Source organism: Anabrus simplex, chromosome 2, assembly GCF_040414725.1.
Source record: "Anabrus simplex isolate iqAnaSimp1 chromosome 2, ASM4041472v1, whole genome shotgun sequence".
In the NCBI taxonomy this organism is placed as follows: domain Eukaryota; kingdom Metazoa; phylum Arthropoda; class Insecta; order Orthoptera; family Tettigoniidae; genus Anabrus; species Anabrus simplex.
Window position 1 is genome coordinate 363,704,207 of NC_090266.1, and position 25,715 is coordinate 363,729,921.

The window sequence follows — 25,715 nt, forward strand, 5'->3', positions numbered from 1 at the left end:
ATTGTACACATATGTGGATGATTTAAAGTGATTTGATACAATCAAAGGACATTGTTGTAAAATGAAATATATCACTGTTTAATAGTGTGTATTCTTTTACAGATACATTATAGTGTTATACATCATGTTTTTAACTAGTTTGTTCAACAGACTGAACAGACTAAGACAACACTGGAAAGTATGGCTTCCTTCTTAACAAAATATAGGCATCATTCACTTCTACACTTTATAAAACTTGTTTTCTGTTTAGAGCAAAACCCAGTCAAATGATCTCATGGCCAGTGGTGGTTTTATTACATCAAGTGGTTGTGATTATACAAGAAAATAGGAAGTAAAGAATAAAAGATCATATTATCCTCATTTAATGGTATGTTAATATAAGAAAATATACAGGGGGTCCCAGGAGAAATGGTCAGTATTCAGGCATATGACAGGAACAGTCATTTAAAGAAAAAAACTTCAAATGGACATATGCCCTGTTCCGAATGGTTTCCGAGATAGAACACATTTGATGTACTTTGGGGGGAGGAGGTAGTGGCGCGCATGTATGTGTCTTACCCAGCAGAATCTCTTCGACATTTTATTCTAGCCAGACGTACCTCATTCCTTTCAACCTCTTTGCTCAGGACGTCTTTCTGCCATTAAACTAGCCCGTTGAACGCGGAGTTGACCATGGTGTGTTGTGAGTGAACTAGTGCGAGGGATTGCGAGTGTATCAGAGAGAAACATTTGTTAACTGTGTTTGTACACGCGCTGGCTAAAATGCCACACATCTACACTAATGAAGAATTTGCAGATATGGTTGCACTAATGAAGAATTTGCAGATATGGTGTATGTTTACGGCTTCTGCGATGGTAATGCTCCTGCTGCTATCGAGGAATACCGTCTGTGCTTTCCGACACGTTGAATTCTTGATAGTAGAGTGTTTACCAGAGTTTTCAACACATTCTGTGAAACAGGTATTCTTCCAAGTTCCCAGTTTTCTTCTGAACGTCTCTAGATCAACAACCTGTGCAAGAACAGCAACACATTGTTGAAATAGTGCAACGTAGTCCTACTACCAGTACACTTTCTGCACGTATCATTGTCCCACAAATAGGTGTATGGTGAACATTACATGCGGGAAACTTGTACCCATTTCAAGATGTCAAAGAGGTTGGGTGGGTAGGACACATACGACTGTGCCACTACCCCAAAAACAAATGTACACTAAATGTGTTCTATCACGGAAACAATTTCAGAATAGGGCTAATGTTCATATGAAGATTTTTGCTTCAAATGATCATTCCTGTCATATGCCTAAATAATGACCATTGCTTCTGGGTCTCCTATATATTGCATTTTATGTAAACGAAAATTTTCTTTGTTTAGAAGCTATTATATTACCCTGTTTTGGAGGAAAATGTATTGTCTTAATGTAGGCTATGTTTAAATATTTTGAACATAATAGATGCAGATTAGTCTGTAGGTCCAAAGTCATATAATAATAATAATAATAATAATAATAATAATAATAATAATAATAATAATAATAATAATAATAATAATAATAATAATAATAATAATAATAATAATTGTTCCGAGGTATCTGTGGAACAGCAGAGATGAAAGAAGGTGCGGGGGTGAACAGGTCTCAGGCTACGAAATTAAAGTTAATTTAAAATTTAACCAGGTTATATTTTCTTTGCAAAATCAATAAATAACAATAATGGCAGGTACAGAGTAGCAAGGTAACAAATTACAATTACAGTATTTACAGGATTTGGGCTTCGAGCCCTGAACTCACAATTCTTGAGCAATTAGCCCAGTTTTACCCCAACACAAGTTTCAACAGAGGGGCAGAAAACCCCATTCATGCCCAGGAGCACTTGCTCCAAATTACACAGTAAGGCCTCCTTGAGGCGCGCAGAAAACAAAATTTTCAAGAAAGAGCAACTCGCTCTCAAAATTTAAGCCTGTCAAAGGCCACACCAAATTCCACCTTCAAGTTGTCCTCTAAGGACATAGACACCGGGGTAAAATACCCAACCTACTGAGGTCTATCAAGTGAAAAAAAGGTTAATTACATGACCTCCAAAATAACAATTTGAGAGGAGGCGATCTGCACTCCTAATACCTTATGTTTAAAACCTAATCTGGCTCTAGGCCGCTAATGCAAGGGCTAATCTCATACTAAAGAGGTGACTTCAGAAAGAAACGATTTACATTACGTTAAGGAAGAATTGGTGTGAAAAATAAGTTCACCTCAAAACAATATGAGTGGGAGCTCGAGAGGGTTAAGCACTCTCTATCCCAATATGTAGCTTAAAAGAGAATAGATACAAAGAGTCTTTACATTTTAGGGAAAAGTTACATGGTGGAAAAACTTCGGACCCGCCCCGAGAGTTAAACTGCTGAGCTAGCAAGAAAAGAAGTTATTAAACGGCCATTACCTTGTTGTTGAACTGCTGCCCAAAGAAAGAGGCGTTTCCCGCCCCCTGCTACGTACTTTACACTTTGAAAGTTGGTACTGAAGTGGCGCAGAGACCCGAAAATCAGCAGTTTATATACTCTCGCGGAAAGTTCGAGGCGTTTCAGGAATGAGAACACCCGCGCACAAAAACTTCATTGGCTAGGGTTAAGCAAGACATTCAAGTTGGAGAAGATACACCTGATTGGTTATAAATTAATTAAAGAAATTCGGGATTGGCTAAATTCAAAACAAGGGGAAAGAAAGGGTTATACAGCCAACTTAAACAATAACAGAAAGAAATTTAACAAGGAACAAACTTTTGAAATAAAAATTTCTCCAAAAAACAGTTCTTTCACTTCGCACTAGGGTGCACCATTGTAGTTCTTCAGTAGTGTCCTCTAGAAGAGAAAGTTCACACTTCTTACTACAGGTAAAACAAAAATACATCGAAAACGACCCAGTTCAGAAACTTCAAAATTTCCAAGTAGTGACATCTTCTGAGAAACTTGAAAATTAAAACATTAGATAAAGTTCAGACTTCCTCCAGTAGGGGAGTTTCAACTGGCGCAAAGTTTGAATTAGCGGCGTGGAGGTGTACCGCCCGGTACAATAATAATAATAATAATAATAATAATAATAATAATAATAATAATAATAATAATAAATCATTATAAACCGTTATGCCTTTCAGCATTGAGTCTGCAAGCCTCTGTGAATTTACTAAATGTCGCCACAGTCCTCTTATCTTTAAATCATTAGAAACTGAGTCTAACCATCGTCGTCTTGGTCTCCCTCTATTTCTCTTACCCTCCATAACAGAGTCCATTATTCTCATAGGTAACCTATCATCCTCCATTCGCCTCACATGACCCCACCACCGAAGCCGGTTTATGCGTACAGCTTCATCCATCGAGTTCATTCAAAACTTAGCCTTTATCTCCTCCTGCCATTGTTCCTCCTGTTCGTACCAGTAATCATTCTCACTACTTTCATGTCCATTACTTCTAACTTATGAATAAGATATCCTGAGTCCACCCAGCTTTCGCTCCTGTAAAGCAAACTTGGTCTTAAAACAGACCGATGTAAAGATAGTTTCGCCCGGAAGCAGACTTCCTTCGTACAGAATACTGTTGATCACAACTGCGAACTTACTGCATTACCTTTACTGCAACTTGATTCAATCACCATCACGGGAGAACACACGTCCTAAATTCTTGAAATTATCTACCTGTTCCAGTTTTGTTTCACCACTCTGACTTTCAATTCTGTTGATTTTCTACCTACTGACATTAATTTAGTCTTTGAAAGGCTAATTTTCATACCATGCTCATTGCACCTATTTTCAAGTTCCAAGACATTAGACTGCAGGCTTTCGGTACAATCTGCCATTAAGACCAAGTTTTCAACATTGGCCAGACTGCTTACTACATTTCCACCCAACTGAATCCCTCCCTGCCACTTTATACCTTTCAGCAGATGATCCATGTAAACTATGAACAACAAAGGTGAAAGATTACAGCCTTGTCCAACCCCTGTAAGTACCCTCCCTGAACCAAGAACTCGTTCTACCATCAATTCTCACTGCAGCCCAATTGTCGACATAAATGCCTTTCATTGCTTTTAATAATCTACCCTTAATCCCATAGTCCCCCAGTATGGTGAACATCCTTTCCCTCGGTACCCTGTCATATGATTTCTCTAGATATACGAAACATAACTGTCTATTCCTCTCGTACTATTTTTCAGTTACCTGGCGCATACTGAAAATATGATCCTGACAGTCCCTCTGTGGTCTGAAACCACACTGGTTTTCATCCAACTTCCTCTCAACCACTGATCGCACCCTTCCTTCCAAGATGCCAGTGAATACTTTGCCTGGTATACTAATCAATGAGATACCTCGACAGTTGTTGCAATCCTTCCTGTTCTCTTGCTTATAGATAGGTGCAATTACTGCTTTCGTCCAATCTGAAGGTACCTTACCAACACTCCATTCTGATTTTATTACTCTATGAAGCCATTTCATCCCTGCCTTCCCACTATACTTCACCATTTCAGGTCTAATTTCATCTGTTCCTGCTGCTTTATGACAATGGAGTTTATTTACCACCTTTCCAACTTCCTCAAGTGTAATTTCACCAATCTCACTTTCCTCCTCCACATGAGCTCAGTTGTTCACGACACCACCAGGAAGATTTACGTTGAGAAAATTTTCAAAATATTCTGTCCACCTGTCCAGTGATTCCCTGGGATCTATTATGAGTTCATCTGAATTACCCAAAACACTGTTCATTTCCTTTTTCCCTCCCTTCCTAAGATTCTTTATTACTGTCCAGAAAGGTTTCCCTGCTGCTTGACCTAGCCTTTCCAGGTTATTACCAGAATCTTCCCATGACTTCTTTTTGGATTCAACAACTATTTGTTTCGCTCTGTTTCTTTCATCATCACCGAGCTTAATAGCTGCAGTCGCTTAAGTGCGGCCAGTATCCAGTATACGGGAGATAGTGGGTTCGAACCCCACTGTCGGCAGCCCTGAAGATGGTTTTCCGTGGTTTCCCATTTTCACGCCAGGCAAATGCTGGGGCTGTACCTTAATTATTGAGGCCACTGCCGCTTCCTTCCCTGTCCCATCGTCGTCATAAGACCTATCTGTGTCGCTGCGACGTAAAGCAAGTAGCAAAGAAAAAGTTTCTTTCATCGACGTACAATTTCCTGTCTGCATCAGCCTTTTCTGATAAGCCTTCTTTTTATGTTTACAAGCTGCTCTCACTTCATCGTTCCACCAAGATGTTCGCTTTTTCCCCATCTTTACACACAATTGTTCCTAGGTATTCCCTTGCTGTTTCCACTACAGTATCCTTGTATGCCACCCATTCTCTTTCTATAATAATAATTTATTTTATTATATTTTGTTTTATATTTTATTATTATTATTATTATTATTATTATTATTATTATTATTATTATTATTATTATTATTATTATTATTAAATGGCTTTGAACCTACAGACTAATCTGCAGTCCCATCTGGTATGATGTCCCCTCGCTGTGGTCTACATAATTGGGTGGTCAGTCGTGGACTCGTGATTCGTCAATATTTCATGTTGACTAGACATGAAATTATAGTCTCGGATACCTCATGTACTACTAGTCATATGTGCTGTATTTTCTTTGTTTTTGCTTTCTGTATATTTAAAACATTAGGCTGATACAGTATTTGTTACCCTGAGTTTGAGAGAACAGCTCAGTGGATTGACTAGGTAAAGCGCTCTGATGAAAGCTCATGGTGTGTAGATTTGTTGTATCATTAAAAGAAAAAGGCTGCGGCCGTATATCCTAAAATTATTAAAGAAAAACATTCATTCTCATTCTCCCTCTACTCCAAGACCACTGGGACTGTGTTAGTGCTGAGGCATACAAATCGAGAGGGGAGGTGGAAGGGGGCAAGCACGCATGGGCATTTGGACGTCTTGCTGGTCAGCTGTTCCAGTCAAGAAGAAGCTATTTAGCGCAGTGTTCCTGTCTCTTTATAACTCTCTCTATATTTGCTAGCTTGAAGTGATGTCAGAGAAATGTAAACGTCATTTTCTCCATGTATGCTGGGGCTGTACCTTAATTTAGGTCACAGCTGCTTCCTTTCCAGTCCTAGCCCTTTCCAGTCCCATCATTGCCATAAGACCTGTCTGTGTCGGTGCAACGTAAAGCCAATAGAAAAAAAATTATCCATGTTGTAATTTTAACACTAAGGCTGTAAATTTCTTCCACTCCGGTAGTTAGGAAAGTGAGTCGATCCTCTGTGTCATAATATACTGTCATGGAAACCTGAAGGATTGTACCTTTACTATGAGCAAACTGCTAATGTGCCAATTTTCAATTCTGAGCAACTTTCAGTTATATTTATGAAATCCTTGACGTGCCCCAACAAAACAGCGCAAATGTCAAGAATGCATTTTTCATCTATGATACCGTGCACACTGGAAATATACACACATGCATGCACACACACACGCGCACGCGCTGATGCTTAGTTCAAAAGTTCTTGAATTTAGGGCTTTGTGTTATATTAGTAGCGTGGACAGGAATAGCCATCATTTTGCTTCTCAACAGTCGATCAGTGCACTGTACATTCAGAATAGGTATCGAGCTATAATCCCTCAAGATGATTTAACTCTATCAGATAAAACACTTCCATTTTCTTTTAAGTGGCATCAGTTTCCAATTCGCTTGGCATTTTGTGTCACTATCAATAAAGCTCAAGGGGAAACACTAAAACGTACAGGTTTCAATTTACCTCAGCCAGTTTGCAGCCATGCATATGGTGCAATGTCAAGAGTGTGAACATTTGACGTCCTTAAAGTTGCAATACTGCCAGAAAGTAAATGTACAAAGAATGTCTTATATATGGAAATCCTTCACTAAATATTTACCCCATTGACTGTCATGTTTTAACAGGTTTCAGCTAGTTATGCTAAATTCACTTAACTTGTTTTTGCATTTCATTGTTCACTATTCCAATATTTTCAATATGTGTTAAGCATTTTGTGTTAATTATTCCTATGCCTGTAATGAATGTGTAAATTTTACCCCAGTATTAATATGGATGATATACTTAATAGATATGATACTAAAGGAACTTAAAGTATTGCATAATATTTTATTGCATGTAGAACTTTAACAGCAGTTTCCTCAAAACTTGGATCTGTCACTTACCTGATTTTTGTTTCATCCATATAGCAAAGGTGTGTGTTTGCACAAAATTCACAGAATTTTTCACTCTCTCCTTGAAGCAATCTACATTTTTGGGAAAAGATTCTAAAATTGATGTAGATTGCATATCCCAATTTTCAGTCCCCAAATCTATAAACAAATATTTGGCATAGTTTGTTTTCTAGGGCTTCCTTTTTACCTTACGTCTGTTCTTGCATATCAGTGCTTTTCTAGCCTGCTGTTCAACTCTCCCCACACTGGCTTGTTTTTAAGGGCTTTGTGCATTGTAGAGTTTTTTCTTTTCTTTATCTGGCCTCCTGCAAGTCAAACTGTAGTTTCTCTGTCATTCTTGTCACACTACTTAACCACTAAACATTAAGACCTTGCTTGTATTTCTCTGTACCAACTCTAGTTGACTGATTAGCCCTGTTTAATATTGGTTTAATATGGCTGCTCCATATCTGAGATTGGTTTCACAAGTGCTAGATAACCCAGTGTTTTCTTTTTCTTTTTTTTGGTACAACTGTCCTTTAACACCCTAATCACAAAATGCAATGATTTGTATGCTTTAGTAATAATACCAACAACATTCATGTCTCATGGTCATATGTTATGTGGTCTCCTAGACTAGAACCTTGTAGATTGTACAGTTATCTGTTTGGGTTGCCCCTTTCCTCTATGCAATGCTTTTTATCTCCCAGATATCTTGCTTGGAATCATTTTTGATTTATTTACATGCTGCTACATACAGAGCATACATGACTATATTATTTCACATAAATGAACAGTTTGTTTTCCATATTTATGCTCTATTGTTTCAAGGTTGGGTTCCTTGGTTGAACGATCAATGCTGCCATTAACAGAGAAGTAAGGGTCCCAGGTTCTGCTCCTGGCCAGCCTAGAGATTTCAGACATGTTTGGTTAATTCCTGTATGTCAACCATTCATAGCAATATCCTGGACCTCCATAGTCTATTCATTAGAAATTTCCATCTATGGCCATGGATATCTGTTCATTTCCCTTCTCCTGAAACTTTTCCACCTTTACCCTGTTACTTTCTGTACTTTATATAGTGCTTTTAAATTTACTTCCAATTAAATATTTGTCAGTATCATAAAAAAAATCCTCTCAAATTCTGTAGATTTGCTGCATATTTCCTAAACTTAAAATTGTTCATGATTGCACATATTATTGATCTACTCTTGTTCTCCCAAGTGTTCCAGTAAAAAGCTCTGCATGTGAAGAATGAATATGTAAAACTTAATACTATATTAGTACAGAGAAACAGTTATGAGTTTCCCTTTTCTTAAATTCCATATCTTTTCCTTCCTTATCATTTGCCTTCTATTGCCTGTATGTTCCATTTACTATCCTGGCATTGAAATTACTCATCTGCCCTACAATGTTTGCTGCTGATCCTCACTAATATTTTACAGTTAGTGACCCATAATATATGTCTCCCACATCCTCGTACACTTGAGGGAAGGCAAGATATTTCTAATGTGATTTCTATTCAGTCACGAGCAGTAAATATCCTGTTTTACCTACCTTCAATACAACATTCAATTCATGAGTTTGCAAACATGAACTTCTATGAAAAGGTAAAATTAATTTTGAGATGTGCTTCATAGGATTCTGATGAGGATAGTAGAATTTCTCTTCAATGCAATTTTCAGTGTTTAACAAAAAAATGGGAGGGAGGGCTGTTATGTGCATTTCTTCTTTTTCTTCAAGGCCGAGTTCAAAGTTCACCATAGCTCAGTCTTCACCTATTGGTCGATATGCTGCTCCTAAACGGCCTTCAACCATTGGCATGGTAAGCATACTGAGAGTTAATTTCATTTAGCGCAAACCTGAAAGCAGCACAGTCATAGCTGAACTCTCAAAAGACGGAAATAATAAAAGGGAAGCAACTGCTTTTCACTATATGGACACAAATCGGTCACAAACCTGTGAATACATATCTTCACTAAAGCACACAATATTTGTACTAATATGAATTCATGTTACAAATGTACCTTTCTCTTAGAGAAGTGGTTGCTTTCCTTCCTGAATGTGTGCAATAGTTTTCATATGCATGGCTGTATTTGATGTTTATTACATTAAGACTCCAGAGAACTGGGAATTTCAAAGAGTTTGACTTAGTTGTCTCTCAAATGTTTACATTTGGTGAAGGTGTTGAATGTTAATGGTACTGTGAGAAATGAATACTATCAAAGATGTATCTATCCTGCATTGGGGCACAAGGGTGTAAACTGTCCAGTTTCCATCCTTAAGTGAAATTCAATTGTTTCACCTTGTTGGAGAATGAAGGATGTAATCATTATTTGAGGGCAGTTTATTATTTGGCTTTCAGAAGTCCACAGCTCATGGAAGAAGGCAATCTTAGAGTCTCAGAAACCAAGAAACCAATTCAGTATCATTAAATTCCACTGACTCTGCAACAGAGCATAAATATGCTGTCTTTGGCTCCTCTGGTTATATATGATTGTATGTCCAACCCTTGTCCAGTTTCTTTATGGGGTCGGGTATGAAGCGAGATGAATCTTATAGTGAGATTTTACAAGATGCCCTTCCTGATATCAACCTCATTGGAGGAGTTAATGTGATGATATGAATGTGATATACAATAGTAGGAAGGGAGAGGGTGAAACCTGGTGCTGGCACATAGCCTACTCCTGTCCAGTAGCACCAAGCGGTCTGATCACGGCTTCATGTCTCCATCCGATGGATGAACCATCGTTATGAACACTGGAGGGAGGTTTGGAATTGAAGCCAGGCTTTTGGGGTGCAATCTAGTGATAAGAATTTGCAAACCACCACCTCTTCTACCCTGCCGGCCAATATTCTGGCAGTGAAATTTTTTTCAACCAACGGGACTCTAATCAGCTAACCATAGAATCGGACCACATCGACTTGACTTCTTAATAATCATGGCCACCAGGCAGGGTTTTCTGGCTGTATATGATAAAAATCCCATAATTGCTATTTAGGGCATATTTTCAATTTTTGGGCTTTAGCTGTAGTTTGCACCATATACTCATTCCAATGATACATAAGCACATTAAGGGCGTCCTTCCAAAGAAAATTCTGGCTGCTCACTGTCTGTTAATGTATCATTAAACTCCTGCGATTGTTAATTATATATCTTTTCCTTCTTTTTTTCTTAATTATGACCATGCATAGCATTCTACATACCACGGGGTCCAATTACGGTTCTGCCACAAATTATTGGAGGGACTAGAACAAGATACACTCAATCTTAGGTAGCACAGTTGAGAAAAGAAGTGAATTAATATCCCACTGTTGGTCATCCTAGAGGTAGTTTTCTGTGCTTTCACACATTTAAATCTTAGCAAATGCCAGGCTGGATTTCCTTCCCATTCCTAATCTTATAAAACATCAACCCCCCCTCCCACCCTCTCTCTCTATCTCTCTCAGATATTCTGTACATTTGAGTTTGAAGTTGAGTTTAAAGTTTGAAAATGTTTATAGAAGTTGATGACATTAGAATATTATCAGAAAAGAACTAGGTCAACATTAGTTGACAGTGATTAACGCTAAAGACAAGTACTGTATTTGTGCATGTGCTATGCATTGACTACAGGGATTGGGTTCATTTTTCTAAAAACAATCTCCAGAGGCAGTTATGGTAAACCTGGAGCATTGTCAGCTCCTCCTGTTTTGGTATTTAAAACAATTGCACCTGTTCTCGTGGGAATTTAAAGAAAGTTAAGAGACCTAGAACTGTCTGGGAAACTTGAGCACAATAGGCTCCATCTATCTGTGTATACCACAGAAATATCTCCTCCTTTCTCAAATTCAGTAGCCTGCCATTATAATTATCTGGAGCACAATAGAGATTGCATGTTATTCAGGAAAATATACTTTGGATAACCAACCCAAAGTCATTGGAATTGTTTAAATTTTTCTTTGCCTGTGAAGTATTTGAGGTTGCTGTAGTTGTAAGAGAGCACAGTCTTCTGTATCAAATCTTCATTAATTCCTGAACCAACCGTTATGATATCTAAGATGAAATTCTAAAATAATTTAATTATATTAGGTCCACCTATTCAATACATTTCTGCCATTTAATAAAGGGTCTGTTTCTAAAGTTACATAGTTGTTTAAAAAATACCTAGTACATGTTAAGACCTAGCTTAGAGGTCAGAAAAATAACATAAGAAAGATATATAACAAAAACAGTGATGATGACCTCTAAGCTAGGTCAAAACATGTACTAGGTATTTTTTTAAACAACTATGTAACTTTTAAACAGACCATTTATTAAATGGCAGAACTGTGTTGAATAGGTGGACCTAATATAATTAAATTATTTTAGAATTTCATCTTAGATATTTGAAGTCAATACGAAACTGGAATGAAGTTTACTACTTGCAACCTTAATGAAGTACTCATGATGATTGCATGATTTGTTGTAACGTAATGGTTTTTGCCTGAAATATATTTTGTGTTATTGTGGGATGAGTATCAAAGTCTTTAAAATAAGTAAGTAAAATGTTCTAGTAAGCATTATGAAATTCTAAGAATGACTAGCATCATTATCTGACAGCATGAAAACACTTGCAAAACACAGTATAGTCTCGAGAACTTCTCCTTATGTCAATGTATAATGCCAAGTAGCCGGGAAAAGCAGCTTTTATTATTCCTCTTTCTAGAAATTCCTACAAGGGTACATACATACCCATTGCACACCCCTCTGACTGGAGTGAAACAGGGTCTAACTGAAGGCTCAATAAACACAAATACTGAATTGCATTCAAAACATGCTAAGGTACAAAAGGCATAAATTGATTAAAATTGTTTCTTACACATACAGGATCAATAATACATGCTCTTCAATAGCATAGTCATTAGAGTATTGGAAACTTATTGATCCCACATAAGGGCAGTTTGAAAATGTTTGATGAAGTTGATGACATTAGAATATAATCAGAAAAGAACTTGGTCAACATTAGTTGACAGTGATTAACGCTAAAGACAAGTACTGTATTTGTGCATGTGCTGTGTATTGACAACAGGGATTGGAGCTAGTGAAATTCACCCAGCAAACATTGCTCCTGACTTCTCTCAAATTGTTCATGAATAACAATTTCAGTAATTTTAGTGAAATTGTAAGGTTTTAAGGGACAAGACAGTTGTTACTCATTTATAAGAATATTTACCACTTTTATGAGTTAACGGTAACAACTATAATTATGAAGTAGCTTTTATGGTCTCAGCAGGTGTCTATGTTCCTGGTAAAGAGGATTCAGATGAACCTTACGCGAAAAGAGCAGAAGAGGATGTGCACATTTCATCAGAAAGTACACTAGAGTCCCGTTAATCTGAACCCCGTTAATCCGAAAGTCCGGTTAATACGAACTGAAATATTCAATTTAAAAAAAAGTCTCCTTATTGAAATGAAAGAACATATTATCGGATGAAGATTTACTTGCATTTTAGTAGTCATATTTTACTAGAATAACTTATGAACATAATTACACATCATAAACCATCAATCACTGGTCATTTATCTTTATTAAGTCTGTTAGTTTATTTTGCCGTAGTGACTGGAACCTACTCGAAGATGAAGTGTTAAATCAGCGTCTCATAAACATCACATCAGTGGGCGTAGCAGCGGAGTGTTGCTCGGCGTAGCGTACGGCAAGTTCTAAGGCGGCCGCAGCATCTGAATGTGACACTAGTTGTTCATTGTGGTCTTCTTCGTCGTCACCCTGTTCCTCATCAACTCCAGATTCTTTCTCCACCATAGCTACAATTTCTTGGTCTGTGTGTCATTGATGACAGTCAGCTTCCATCCACTCGCTAATGCCATTTTCATTGTCGTTTTCTCCTCTACGGGCTCTTAACTACCCTACTGTAATTTTATACAGTAACTAGCGAATGTACCCGTGCTTCGCTACGGTATTCTACATTGTATTCGAATATCGAAGTAAATAGTGTGCATGCAGTAAATAGGATTGTTTTAAAATTGCATGTCTCTTAGCGTTATCCGAGAAAGAGCATGGGGAGGTCCCCGTACGTTGTTTCCAATGTAAAGTGTTTGTTACGGATCTGTGATATAACGGCAGGCTCACTTGCCTACTGCCATTCACAATCGAGTTGGGAAGTTTACATTATAATTGCAGGCCCCAGTGCCTACTATGCGGACAGAATCGATTTGGGGAGTTCTCGTTAAAATGGCAGCCCCCCTTTCCTACTTCCAGACAGATTACAGTTTCTATTATAATGGCAGGCAATTACCCTACTATCACTCGAAATTGAGTTGTGCAGTTATCATTATAATGCCAGGCCAATTTTCCTACTGCCAGCCAGCTTACTGCCAGTCACACCAAGTTGGTGAGTTTCCATCAAAATAGCAGGCCACTATGCGTAATGCCAGTCACATTTTAGATGAGGACATTAATTTATAATGGCGGGCACCCTTGCCTACTGCCAAACACAATCGGGTAGGGGAGTTTTAAACAAAACTCCATGCTAACTTGCCTTCTGCAAGTCAAATCGAGAAGGGAAGTATTCATTACAATTGTAGGCCTTCCTTACTAATGACAGTTACACAGGAGTTGGAGAAGGAACCCTTTCCTACTGCCAGTCAAAGTCGGTGTGAGGAGTACTGATTACAATAGCAGACACACCCTTTCTCGATCGCTAAAAATCGACATCAGTGAATATATATAGATCGACATACGAAAGTATATGCGTGTTTACAATATTGAAGACCTTCATTTACAGATTAACTGCTACTAAACGTACGTCATATCGACAAAGGATTATACCATAAGACACGCCGGATTTAGTGGCCTAAATGGCTGGTCCTATGATATGTGATCTATTCTTGGGTCAGATTGAGTTAGAAACGTGGAACAGGGTAAAGGTTTTGGAAGATTATCTCACATTACATTACTTTTCCGATAATTATGTGACAGCTACATACATAGCATTTGGCTCACATGGCTACTGGTTGGGCCAATTTTCGTGAAGAGTTTGATGATCCTGTATTTCATATAAGTAATTGAAAGTATGCATTATGCAGGTGAAAATTCCAAATTGACTTAACATCGATTAATAGAGAAAAATCAAACGTAAAAGGGATACAGATAGGGCAAAAAGTCATAAGACCAAGGTTGTAGATCATTCCAAATTGAACGGAGATTGTGCAATCCGTTATGTGATAGGAATTTCCGAAGGTCTGCACCATCATTAAAATTGCCTGCATATTTCGATATTCTTCGGGGATAAAAAGTGAAAAATTTAATGATCTAGGATGTTTTCCGTTCGTTACAGGCTAAAACGTATATTTTTTTTCAAATTTCAATTATCTTCTTTTTCTTCTGGCAGATTATGCCGCAATCTGGATTTTGGGTGAGGCGGGTAAAAATTAGGACTTTCAGGAAACTAAACCAAAAATTATGGAGATGGTCATTATTACCCCTTAAACGGAAAGCTGTATGAAAATTTCGCCAAAATAGTCAGTGTAGAGGCACACAGTCGTTACGATTTGATTTATATAGATAAGGAATCTGCTCCATGTAAAACACCTTTTGGGCTATGTCCGCTGGACTTAACCTGCAAAAGTGACCATTCATGATATCTCCCTTATTAATCCTCCTGACGAAAAAATGCACATAAAAAAAAGGTTTAGAGGAGGAATTCAATCACGTTTGTTCGATTTCCAGTCAGGTTGGTCTTGTTCTTTATATATTGTGGAAGAGTAAAATCACCATTTTGGTTCCCTATAAACCGCCAGTCCATTCCGGAACATGAAATGTTATTTACGTTTAAAACCTACCTTTGGACAGGTGGATGCTAAATATAAATTTTGGTTTGAATGTCTTCAGTAGTTTTCAAGTTGTAAGGAATACGCTTTACACGCACCCGCTCGTGAGTTAAGTCCGATGGGACTTGTCCAAATAGCTTTCCGTTAATGATATCTCCCTTATTAATCCTCGTATCGAAATGATGCACATGAGAAAAAAAGTTTAGAAATTAATTTCTACCAAGGTAGGTAGACTTCCATAAAGTTTGGTTGTGTATATTTTTTGGAAGTGCAATATCACTGTTTCGGTTTCGTATAAACCCCCAGTCAGTTCAGGGATTTAGAAACAATATTAGCCCTAAAACCTATCAAGGACAGGTGTATTCTAAATACGAATCTTGGTGGAAATGCATCCAGTAGTTTCTAGCACTCGCGTACATACGGCGTAATTAAGGAAGAAAATAATACAGTTAAGAATGATGAAACTAATAGAAAATGGATTATAACTGAGGACAGCCGGATAACGACAAATATGTAAATGCTAAGTGAATGTATTGGAAAATCAAATGCCCCTCAATAAATTATGCTAGTGAGAGTTATGGATATAATAAAGCGGTAACAGAGTAGAAATTTAGGTCCAGTGATTCTTAGGTAAACAAATAAGATGATGACTAATGGTGCTATTACTTAATCTATTCGAGGGCGGTTATAACCTCCAACGATATTCCGCCAATATCCCGCAGATGATCCGATTTCGCCTCTCTTGCCATCTACCCAAGGAACAACCACGAATTTAAAAGCATGATGAGGAAAATGGCATTACGTTACTTCCCTACTGGCATGCAGTCAGAGACGTTGCCATGGTAACCTGTAGGTTCGTTGTCGGTCTGTCGGTCACTAAATGCAGAGCATGATACCAGCAGAAAATTGTAAATTTCTCCGTCATGTGAAGAGTAAGGTAAATTATGAACATAACGAAAGTTGTTTATAATGAAGAGACGTTTCACGTACGGTAAACGAAGTTTACAGAAAATCAATAGTATAAGAGAAAATGGAGGAAAACCATTGTAGTTTTCCTATAAACACCCCGTCTGTTCAAAGATTTTAAAATTATATGCATATCGGAACCTTCCCCGGGATGAGTATACTCTAAATATGAAGTTTGGCTGAGATCTATCCAGCCGTTTCGACGTGATGGTGGAAAAATCATTCTGGTTTTCCTATAAACCCCCCGTCTATTCAAGGATTTTAAAATGATATGCATGTTCATGTTTGTGGGTTACTGTAGTCACGTCCTAGTTCGTGAACCATGGGCAACGGCTGAGTGGCCTAGTAAGTGGTCCTGAGAGTCGGGATACCAGTTGCTATGGAATGGGAGTGGGCATCTCGGACATATTCTGAGTCGTGGCCCTCCTTGTGCTCAGGCGGCTAGGACTACACAATTCACCGGTGGTCCATAACCCGTTAGAGGAGAGATCCTCACTTGGACTATGTGCAAGTAGGGCAGCATCCTGCTTCATGAATTTACCGAGCTCAGAACACTTTAAGCAAGGCTCGGACCTATGGGAGTAATGGAGTCCCACTCCCATTTGACAGGCGAGGGACTCCTTGGAAACAACTTGGCGAATGAAATGGAATTCGATGGGGAGCTATCAATATTAATGGGGCTTATGGAAGAAAGCAGGTAGAACTTGCTGAGTCAGCAAAGAGGATGCATCTGGATGTACTAGGAGTAAGTGATATTCGGGTAAGGGGAGATAAGGAGGAAGAGATAGGAGATTATAAAGTGTACTTGACCAGTGTTAGAAAGGGAAGGGCAGAGTCTGGGGTAGGGCTCCTTATCAGGAATACCATTGCACGCAACATAGTTTCTGTTAGGCACGTAAGTGAGCGAATGATGTGGGTAGATTTGTCAGTGGGAGGAATTAGGACAAGAATTGTGTCCGTGTATTCACCATGTGAGGGTGCAGATGAGGGTGAAGTTGACAAGTTTTATGAAGCATTGAGTGACATCGTGGTCAGGGTCAACAGCAAGGATAGAATAGTGCTAATGGGCGATTTCAATGCGAGAGTTGGGAATAGAACTGAAGGATACGAAAGGGTGATTGGTAAATGTGGGGAAGATATGGAAGCTAATGGGAATGGGAAGCGTTTGCTGGACTTCTGTGCTAGTATGGGTTTAGCTGTTACGAATACATTCTTCAAGCATAAGGCTATTCACCGCTTCACATGGGAGGCTAGGGGTACCAGATCCATAATAGACTATATCTTAACAGACTTTGAATTCAGGAAATCTTTTAGGAATGTACGAGTTTTTCGGGGATTTTTCGATGATACAGACCATTATCTGATCTGTAGTGAACTAAGTATCTCTAGACCTAGGGCAGAGAAAGTGAAATCTGTCTGCAAACGAATAAGGGTAGAAAATCTCCAGGACGAGGAAATTAGACAGAAGTACATGGATATGATTTGTGAGAAGTTTCGAACAGTAGACAGTAAGCAGGTTCAGGATATAGAAAGTGAATGGGTGGCATACAGGGATGCTGTAGTAGAAACAGCAAGGGAATGCCTAGGAACAACTGTGTGTAAAGATGGGAAAAGGTGAACATCTTGGTGGAATGATGAAGTGAGAGCAGCCTGTAAACGTAAAAAGAAGGCTTATCAGAAATGGCTCCAAACAAGGGCCGAGGCAGACAGGGATTTGTACGTAGATGAAAGAAACAGAGCGAAACAAATAGTTGTTGAATCCAAAAAGAAGTCTTGGGAAGATTTTGGTAATAACCTGGAAAGGCTAGGTCAAGCAGCAGGGAAACCTTTCTGGACAGTAATAAAGAATCTTAGGAAGGGAGGAAAAAAGGAAATGAACAGTGTTTTGAGTAATTCAGGTGAACTCATAACAGATCCCAGGGAATCACTGGAGAGGTGGAGGGAATATTTTGAACATCTTCTCAATGTAAAAGGAAATCATCATGGTGGTGTTGCAAACAGTCAAGCTCATGGGGAGGAGGAAAATGATGTTCGTGAAATTATGCTTGAGGAAGTAGAAAGGATAGTAAATAAACTCCATTGTCATAAGGCAGCAGGAATAGATGAAATTAGACCTGAAATGGTGAAGTATAGTGGGAAGGCAGGGATGAAATGGCTTCATAGAGTAGTAAAATTAGCGTGGAGTGTTGGTAAGGTACCTTCAGATTGGACAAAAGCAGTAATTGCACCTATCTATAAGCAAGGGAACAGGAAGGATTGCAACAACTATCGAGGTATCTCATTGATTAGTATACCAGGCAAAGTATTCACAGGCATCTTGGAAGGGAGGGTGCGGTCAGTCGTTGAGGGGAAGTTGGATGAAAACCAGTGTGGTTTCAGACCACAGAGAGGCTGTCAGGATCAGATTTTCAGTATGCGCCAGGTAATTGAAAAATGCTACGAGAGGAATAGGCAGTTGTGTTTATGTTTCGTAGATCTAGAGAAAGCATATGACAGGGTACCGAGGGAAAAGATGTTCGCTATACTGGGGGACTATGGAATTAAAGGTAGATTATTAAAATCAATCAAAGGCATTTATGTTGACAATTGGGCTTCAGTGAGAATTGATGGTAGAATGAGTTCTTGGTTCAGGGTATTTACAGGAGTTAGACAAGGCTGTAATCTTTCACCTTTGCTGTTTGTAGTTTACATGGATCATATGCTGAAAGGTATAAAATGGCAGGGAGGGATTCAGTTAGGTGGAAATGTAGTAAGCAGCCTGGCCTATGCTGACGACGTGGTCTTAATGGCAGACTGTGCCGAAAGCCTGCAGTCTAACATCTTGGAACTTGAAAATAGGTGTAATGAGTATGGTATGAAAATTAGCCTCTCGAAGACTAAATTGATGTCAGTAGGTAAGAAATCCAACAGAATTGAATGTCAGATTGGTGATACAAAGCTAGAACAGGTCGATAATTTCAAGTATTTAGGTTGTGTGTTTTCCCAGGATGGTAATATAGTAAGTGAGATTGAATCAAGGTGTAGTAAAGCTAATGCAGTGAGCTCGCAGTTGCGATCAGCAGTATTCTGTAAGAAGGAAGTCAGCTCCCAGACGAAACTATCTTTACATCGGTCTGTTTTCAGACCAACTTTGCTTTATGGGAGCGAAAGCTGGGTGGACTCAGGGTATCTTATTCATAAGTTAGAAGTAACAGACATGAAAGTAGCAAGAATGATTGCTGGTACAAACTGGTGGGAACAATGGCAGGAGGGAACTCGGAATGAAGAGATAAAGGCTAATTTAGGAATGAACTCGATGGATGAAGCTGTACGCATAAACCGGCTTCGGTGGTGGGGTCATGTGAGGCGAATGGAGGAGGATAGGTTACCTAGGAGAATAATGGACTCTGTTATGGAGGGTAAGAGAAGTAGAGGGAGACCAAGACGACGATGGTTAGACTCTGTTTCTAACGATTTAAAGATAAGAGGTATAGAACTAAATGAGGCCACAACACTAGTTGCAAATCGAGGATTGTGGCGACGTTTAGTAAATTCTCAGAGGCTTGCAGACTGAACGCTGAAAGGCATAACAGTCTATAATGATAATATATGTATGTATGTATGCATGCATATCGAAACCTTCCTCGGGATGAGTATACTCTAAATATGAAGTTTGGTTGAGATCTATCCAGCCGTTTCGACGTGATGGTGGAAAAAACATTCTGGTTTTCCTATAAACCCCCCGTCTATTCAAAGATTTTAAAATGATATGCATATCAAAACCTTCCCCGGGATGAGTATACTCCAAATACGAAGTTTGGTTGAGATCTATCCAGCCGTTTCGACTTGATGGGGGAAAAACCATTCTGATTTTCCTATAAACCCCCCGTCTATTCAAATATTTTAAAATGATATGCATATCAAAACCTTCCCTGGGATGAGTATGCCCTAAATATGAAGTTTGGTTGAGATCTATCCAGCCGTTTTGACGTGATGGTGGAACAGACAAACAAACAAACAGACACGAAACGTAAAAACCACCGATTCGGTCTTGAGTTGACCTAAAACGGATAAATACCTGAAAAATTGGCAAAACAAAAGAAATTACAGACAGCGGACCCCCTACAATTTTATTTATATAGATTAATGTAACTGCTAAAGAATGGACATTTTAAATTACAGTATGTACTGTACTGTATTGTAGAAACTATTTTCCTCAGACTGTTGAAGCGCTGGCCTTCTGACCCCAACTTGATAGGTTCGATCCTGGCTCATTCCGGTGGTATTTGAAGGTGCTCAAATACGTCAGTCTCGTGTAAGTAGATTTAATGGCACGTAAAATAACTCCTTCGAAAGAAAACCCCGGCACCTAGGCGTCTCCGGAAACCGTAGCGGGACGTAGAAACAATAACATTATTGTTAGAAAATATTTTCCGGTTAATCCGAAAATTTCGTAATCCGAACAGACTCCGGTCCCAATTAGTTCGGATTAACGAGACTCTACTGTATACGATTATGTTACGTGAAAGAAATGTTGATCTGTCGTGTTATCTAAATCAAATAGAAAATGGAAATATACATTACTAGTGGCCTGTTGCAGCAGCAGCTGTGAAGAAAGACTGAAAATGAAACTGATGATAAAGGAAGCATGTGAAAAGTAACAGAAAATATACTGAACCCCGGAAGACCATTTATTTGCCTTTAAATTTACACTTCCTCTGTGACTACACATATGGAATTTTTGAATCTTGGCTCTTTATAGAATTTTCACAATGAATTCTGTTCGCAAGACTGTTCATAATAAAGCTGGCCCTATAATGCTTGGCAATTTTCAGTAGGCAGTAAATCTGAAATGTACCTATGAATAATCCCCTCAATCTTAAAACAGCAAGGACCTAATCCTGGAATGTGGCTACGGTTAGCAGAGAAGAATGAAAAGGATATTGTATTGTTCTTGTTCTTCTGCTGCTTTTCCCACATCCGTGGGTTCATTGGTGCGAACTGTGTCGCACAAGTGGATTTGGTCCTGTTTTACTACTAGATGCCCTTCCTGATGCCAACATTTTATGGAGGGATGTGTTCCCTATTGCGTGTTTCTGTGGTGGTTGGTAGTGTAGAATGTTGTCTGAATATGAAGAGGAAAGTGTCGGGACAGACACAAACACCCAGTCCCCGAGCAAGAAGATTCAATCAGACACAATTAAAATCCCCAACCTGACCGAGAATTGAATCCGGGACCCTCTGAACACAAGGTCTCAACGCTCACCATTCAGCCGATAAGTCAGATGACGTACTGTTATACTGCCTTATATGGTTTATGAAATCATCATGTAGCATCATACCATTAAGTACGTCGTTTATATGAGGTTGGGAAAAATAAACCAAATGATTGTGGAAACACAAATTAAAATGGCCATTTACTATTTTCACAGCAAAATGTCGTGCTTGGCAGTACGTATGGATTTCAATAACCCTACACTGAATAATTCAATGTGGGTTTCATAAAAAAAAAGGACTTTTTGAAATAGAATATTCTGAGATGGATTTCTTTCTGTTTTATGCTTATTAGAACCAACATGGAGCAACATTTAACATTCTGGTGAAAACTTGATTTCTTAGACTAAGAAATATCTGCAGAGACATCTTTCACAGAGCTCTCTATCAGGCTGGCATAGAAAGATCAGCAGAGACAACTTTCATAGAGCCATCTACTGGCAAACACAGTGAACTGCAATGACCTAATCATTGTATTATTTGAATAAATGACTATCTTACACAAATAAAAGACTTAATGAAATAAATAATATTTTTCTAGTGATCCTGAGATGGAGACCTTTCTTTTGATGTATAATACATAGGCGTTCGGTTAGAATTGCAGTTTTCTCACAGTATTGTGCTACACGTTGAAATTATATATATATATATATATATATATATACTAGCCAGATACCTGTGCTTCGCTATGGTATTATACTGAAATTTATATTTGAATGCTTATTGTTTTATATATAATCCGCCGAAATTCGCGATCTGACTTTTTCTGAGAGAATCCGCCAAAATTCGCAATCTGACTCATTTTCTAATAGATTATGGCAAGTTTCCTCCCATTATTCAATCTTTCTTTCCAGCAATCAATTTCGTACTTCCCGGGCTAGGTGCAGGTATTCCACCCGGTCACTTGGATCCCTAAATCTTTGCCATCTTTTCCTATAAGCATTTTTAATATGGAACAAATCCTTCAGGAGATCAGGCGTGGTGTCATCTTGGGTGCCTTGGCGATACTGAACCCGCGATCGGACTGCATTCTTAGTCATTACCCGTCCAGGACCCAATTCCAGCGCAGTCCGCACATTTGACGACGGTCCAGAACATTATCATTATTATTATTATTATTATTATTATAGATGTTCTGGACCCAACAGCAAGATGCAAGACCGCTACTTGGCGGTAAATTACATCTGCTGCCATTGTCATTGTTGAGAATGTGACCAGCACCATTGTCGCGCGTAGGCAAGTGTGGCGGATTTCTGGCCATGCGAATGACATACTTCCGTGCATTATTGACCTTATTATAGAGGTGAAAAATTGAACGGTCAATCTCATTCCTATCGTTTATTTCAAATGTGTTTAAATTTTTATTTATATGCCAGGAGAATGTACTGTAATCTAAGAACGTTCTCCGAAGGAAAAGATGGCTCTTGAAAACGAACCCAGGAAAGATTAAAAATGATCGGTTTATGATCAGAATAAGTACATCGAAAATCTACAGCCTGTTTCCAGTCATTCGACAGGGTCAGGAATGGAATGAATAAAGATCCCATCTAGCAGCGACAGTAGTAATTGTGCCGGCAGCCGAAACCTGTCGCACTCCTCTGGGGCAATGATTAATGGATGACAAATGAAATGAAATTATATTGGACAGTGTTGCTGGAATGAATGATGACAGGGAAAACCGGAATATCCGGAGAAAAACCTGTCCCGCCTCCGTTTTGTCCAGCACGAATGTCACATGGAGAGAAAGGGATTTGAACCACGGAACCCAGCTGTGAGAGGCCGGCGCGCTGCCGCCTGAGCAACGGAGGCTCCTTATAAATACATTATGAACAGTAAAATCAATTGGTCTCACCTCCTTTTACACCCCCCCCCCCGAAAAAACTTAAAAAAGGCGTGTTTCTTTATGTTTAAAGAAGATTCCAAACACCATTGTTTGCGTCTATTACCTTCAGTTTTGAGATTAAAATAATTCACTTTTTTTTTTTCACTTTCACACTCCTCCCCCCCCCCCCCCAAGTGAATTTTCCGGCAAAAAATACTTGTTTCTTTAATAGTAAAGGATCTTCTAAATACCAATTATCACGACTGTAACTTCTTCAATTTTTGATGTATGTGTCCTCATGAAAGGAATTCAACTCCTTTTCACTCCCGCCCCCCAAGATGATTCTCCCCCCCCCCCCAAATGGGTTCTTCTTTGTTTTTAAAGGAGATCCAAATACCAATTTTCATGTCTGTAAGCCCTATCAACTTTAGTTTTTATTAGATGTAAGCATTCTCATACAATTAAGTCAATTAATTTTTCAATTCTTTCACCTACCCCCCCCCCCCCCCCATTCATTGGAATTTCCGAGAATTCGTGTTTCTTTACTTTTAAAGCAGATTCCAAATATCAAATTTCACGTCTGTAACATCTTCATTTTTGAGATAACAGTAGCCTAATTAAAAGAATTCAACACCATTTTCAGTCACTTTCACCCCCCCCCCTCCTCCACCCAAGTGGTATTTCCGAAAACTAAAAATACGCGTTTCCTTATTTTTAATAGAGATAAAAATACCATTTTTCACTTCTGTAACATGAGAATTTTTTTGAGATATACTGTATAAATTCTCATTTTAAAATTTCACCCCCTTTTTAGTTCCCCTTAAGAGGAGTTTCCAAAAACAAATCGCCTATTTATAGGAGATTCCAAATATCACTTTTTACGCCTGTAATATTCTACATTTCTCAGATATTCTGTAGATATAGTCTTTCAAAAAATTCACCCCAATATGTCACTCCTGTTTAACCACCATTAATTGGATTTTCCAAAAAAAGTGTTTCTTTATTTTTAGAGGAGATTCCATATACAAATTTTCAGTTCTGTAATATCTTCAGTTTCTGAGATATATGTATCCTCATTAAAGGCATTCAACCCTTTTACACCCCTCCTATTGGGATTTTCCGAAAACAAAAAATAAATGTTTCTTTATTTTTAAAGGAGATTCTAAATACCAATTTTCACATCTGTAAACTTTTAAAATTTTAAGATGTAGATACGATCATTTTAAAAATTCACCCCCCTTTTCACACCCCCCCCCCCATTATTTGGATTTTCCAAAAATGAAAAATACCTGTTTCTTTATTATTTTTAAAGTAGATCCCAAATACCAATTTTAAGGTCTGTAATCTCTTCAGGTTCTGAAATATAATTAGCTTCATTAAAGGCATTCAACACATTTTCACCCTTTTCCACCCTTCCTATTGGGATTTTCCAAAAACAAAAATATACATGTTTCTTTATTTTTAAAGGAGATTCTAAATACTAATTTTTACATCTATAAACTTTAAAAGTTTTGTGATATACTCATTTTAAAAATTCACCCCCTTTTCACCCCCCCCCCCATTAATTGGATTTTCCCAAAACAAAAAAATACGTGTTTCTTTATTTTTAAAAGAGATCAAAAGTACCAATTTTCAGGTCTGTAATACCTTCAGTTTCTGAGATATAAGTACCGGTATCCTGATTAAAAGCATTCAACCCCTTTTTCACCCTTTTTCACCCATCCTATTGGGATTTTCTGAAAACAAAGAAATACATGTTTCCTTATTTTTAAAGAAGATTCTACATACCAATTTTTACATTTGTAAACTTTTAATGTTTTGAGATATAGATACTCTCATTTTAAAATTTTTACCCCCCTTTTCACCCCCTTAGCGACGGGATATCGAAAAATCCTCTCTTAGCGATCACCTACATCTTAATATGAGTGTATCCCCAAAGTTTCATTTCATTATGTCCAGTAGTTTTGGCTCGGCGATGATGAATCAGTCAGTCGTCAGTCAGTCAGTCAGTCAGTCAGTCAGTCAGTCAGTCAGTCAGTCAGTCAGTCAGTCAGGACAAGCTATTTTATATATATATGGTCTGCAGTTACTAAGAAATTCAGGAAGTTTCAAGGAACGGAGTAGAAAAAACAGTCAAATATTGTAAATGGTTAGTTGAAAAGAAAGGCACCCATAGACAGAAATTCAAGGAAGTAGAGAAACTTATGTATCAGCAGTTTATTGAAGCCTGAAACGAATTAAGCCCGGTATGCCACTACCGAGCTCGGTAGCTGCAGTTGCTTTGGGAGATAGTGGGTTCGAACCCCACTGTCGTTTGTCCTAAAGATGGTTTCCCATTTTCATACAAGGCGAATGCTGGGGCTGTACCTTAATTAAGGCCACGGCTGCTTCCTTCCCACTCCTAGCCCTTTCCTGTCCCATTGTTGCCAAAAGATCTGTCTCGTGATGTAAAGCAACATGTAAAAAAAAAAATTTAAAAAACTTAAGAATTCAGGGGTTAAACTTTGCCAAAACAATTGGTCTTGATTTTAAAGCATTGAATTATTGGTGGTGGTTATGTTTCAAAAGGTTATATAATATCACAAGGAAAGAAAAGTGACAAAATATGTGAGTAGAAACTACACAAAGAAATTGGAAGAATAAGTTGAGGTTTTCAAACATTTTGTCGCAAGAAGCAGCATGAAGTTCAGTGAATATAAAGACCAGTACATCG

The 25,715-nt window shown here is 38.3% G+C and overlaps 1 protein-coding gene across 3 annotated transcripts in view; it reads left to right on the forward strand.

The window, feature by feature from the left end:
* LOC136862834 (alpha-tubulin N-acetyltransferase) overlaps positions 1-25,715 on the forward strand; it is a 237,271-nt gene that overhangs the window by 146,676 nt on the left and 64,880 nt on the right. For 2 of the 3 annotated variants that reach the window (XM_067139103.2, XM_067139102.2), the window contains exon 6: positions 8,895-8,976. The exons of the other annotated variant lie outside the window; for it this stretch is intronic. In XM_067139103.2, coding sequence (XP_066995204.2) covers positions 8,895-8,976 — 82 coding nt within the window. The remainder of the gene's footprint in view (positions 1-8,894; positions 8,977-25,715) is intronic. 3 annotated transcript variants of the gene reach the window in all.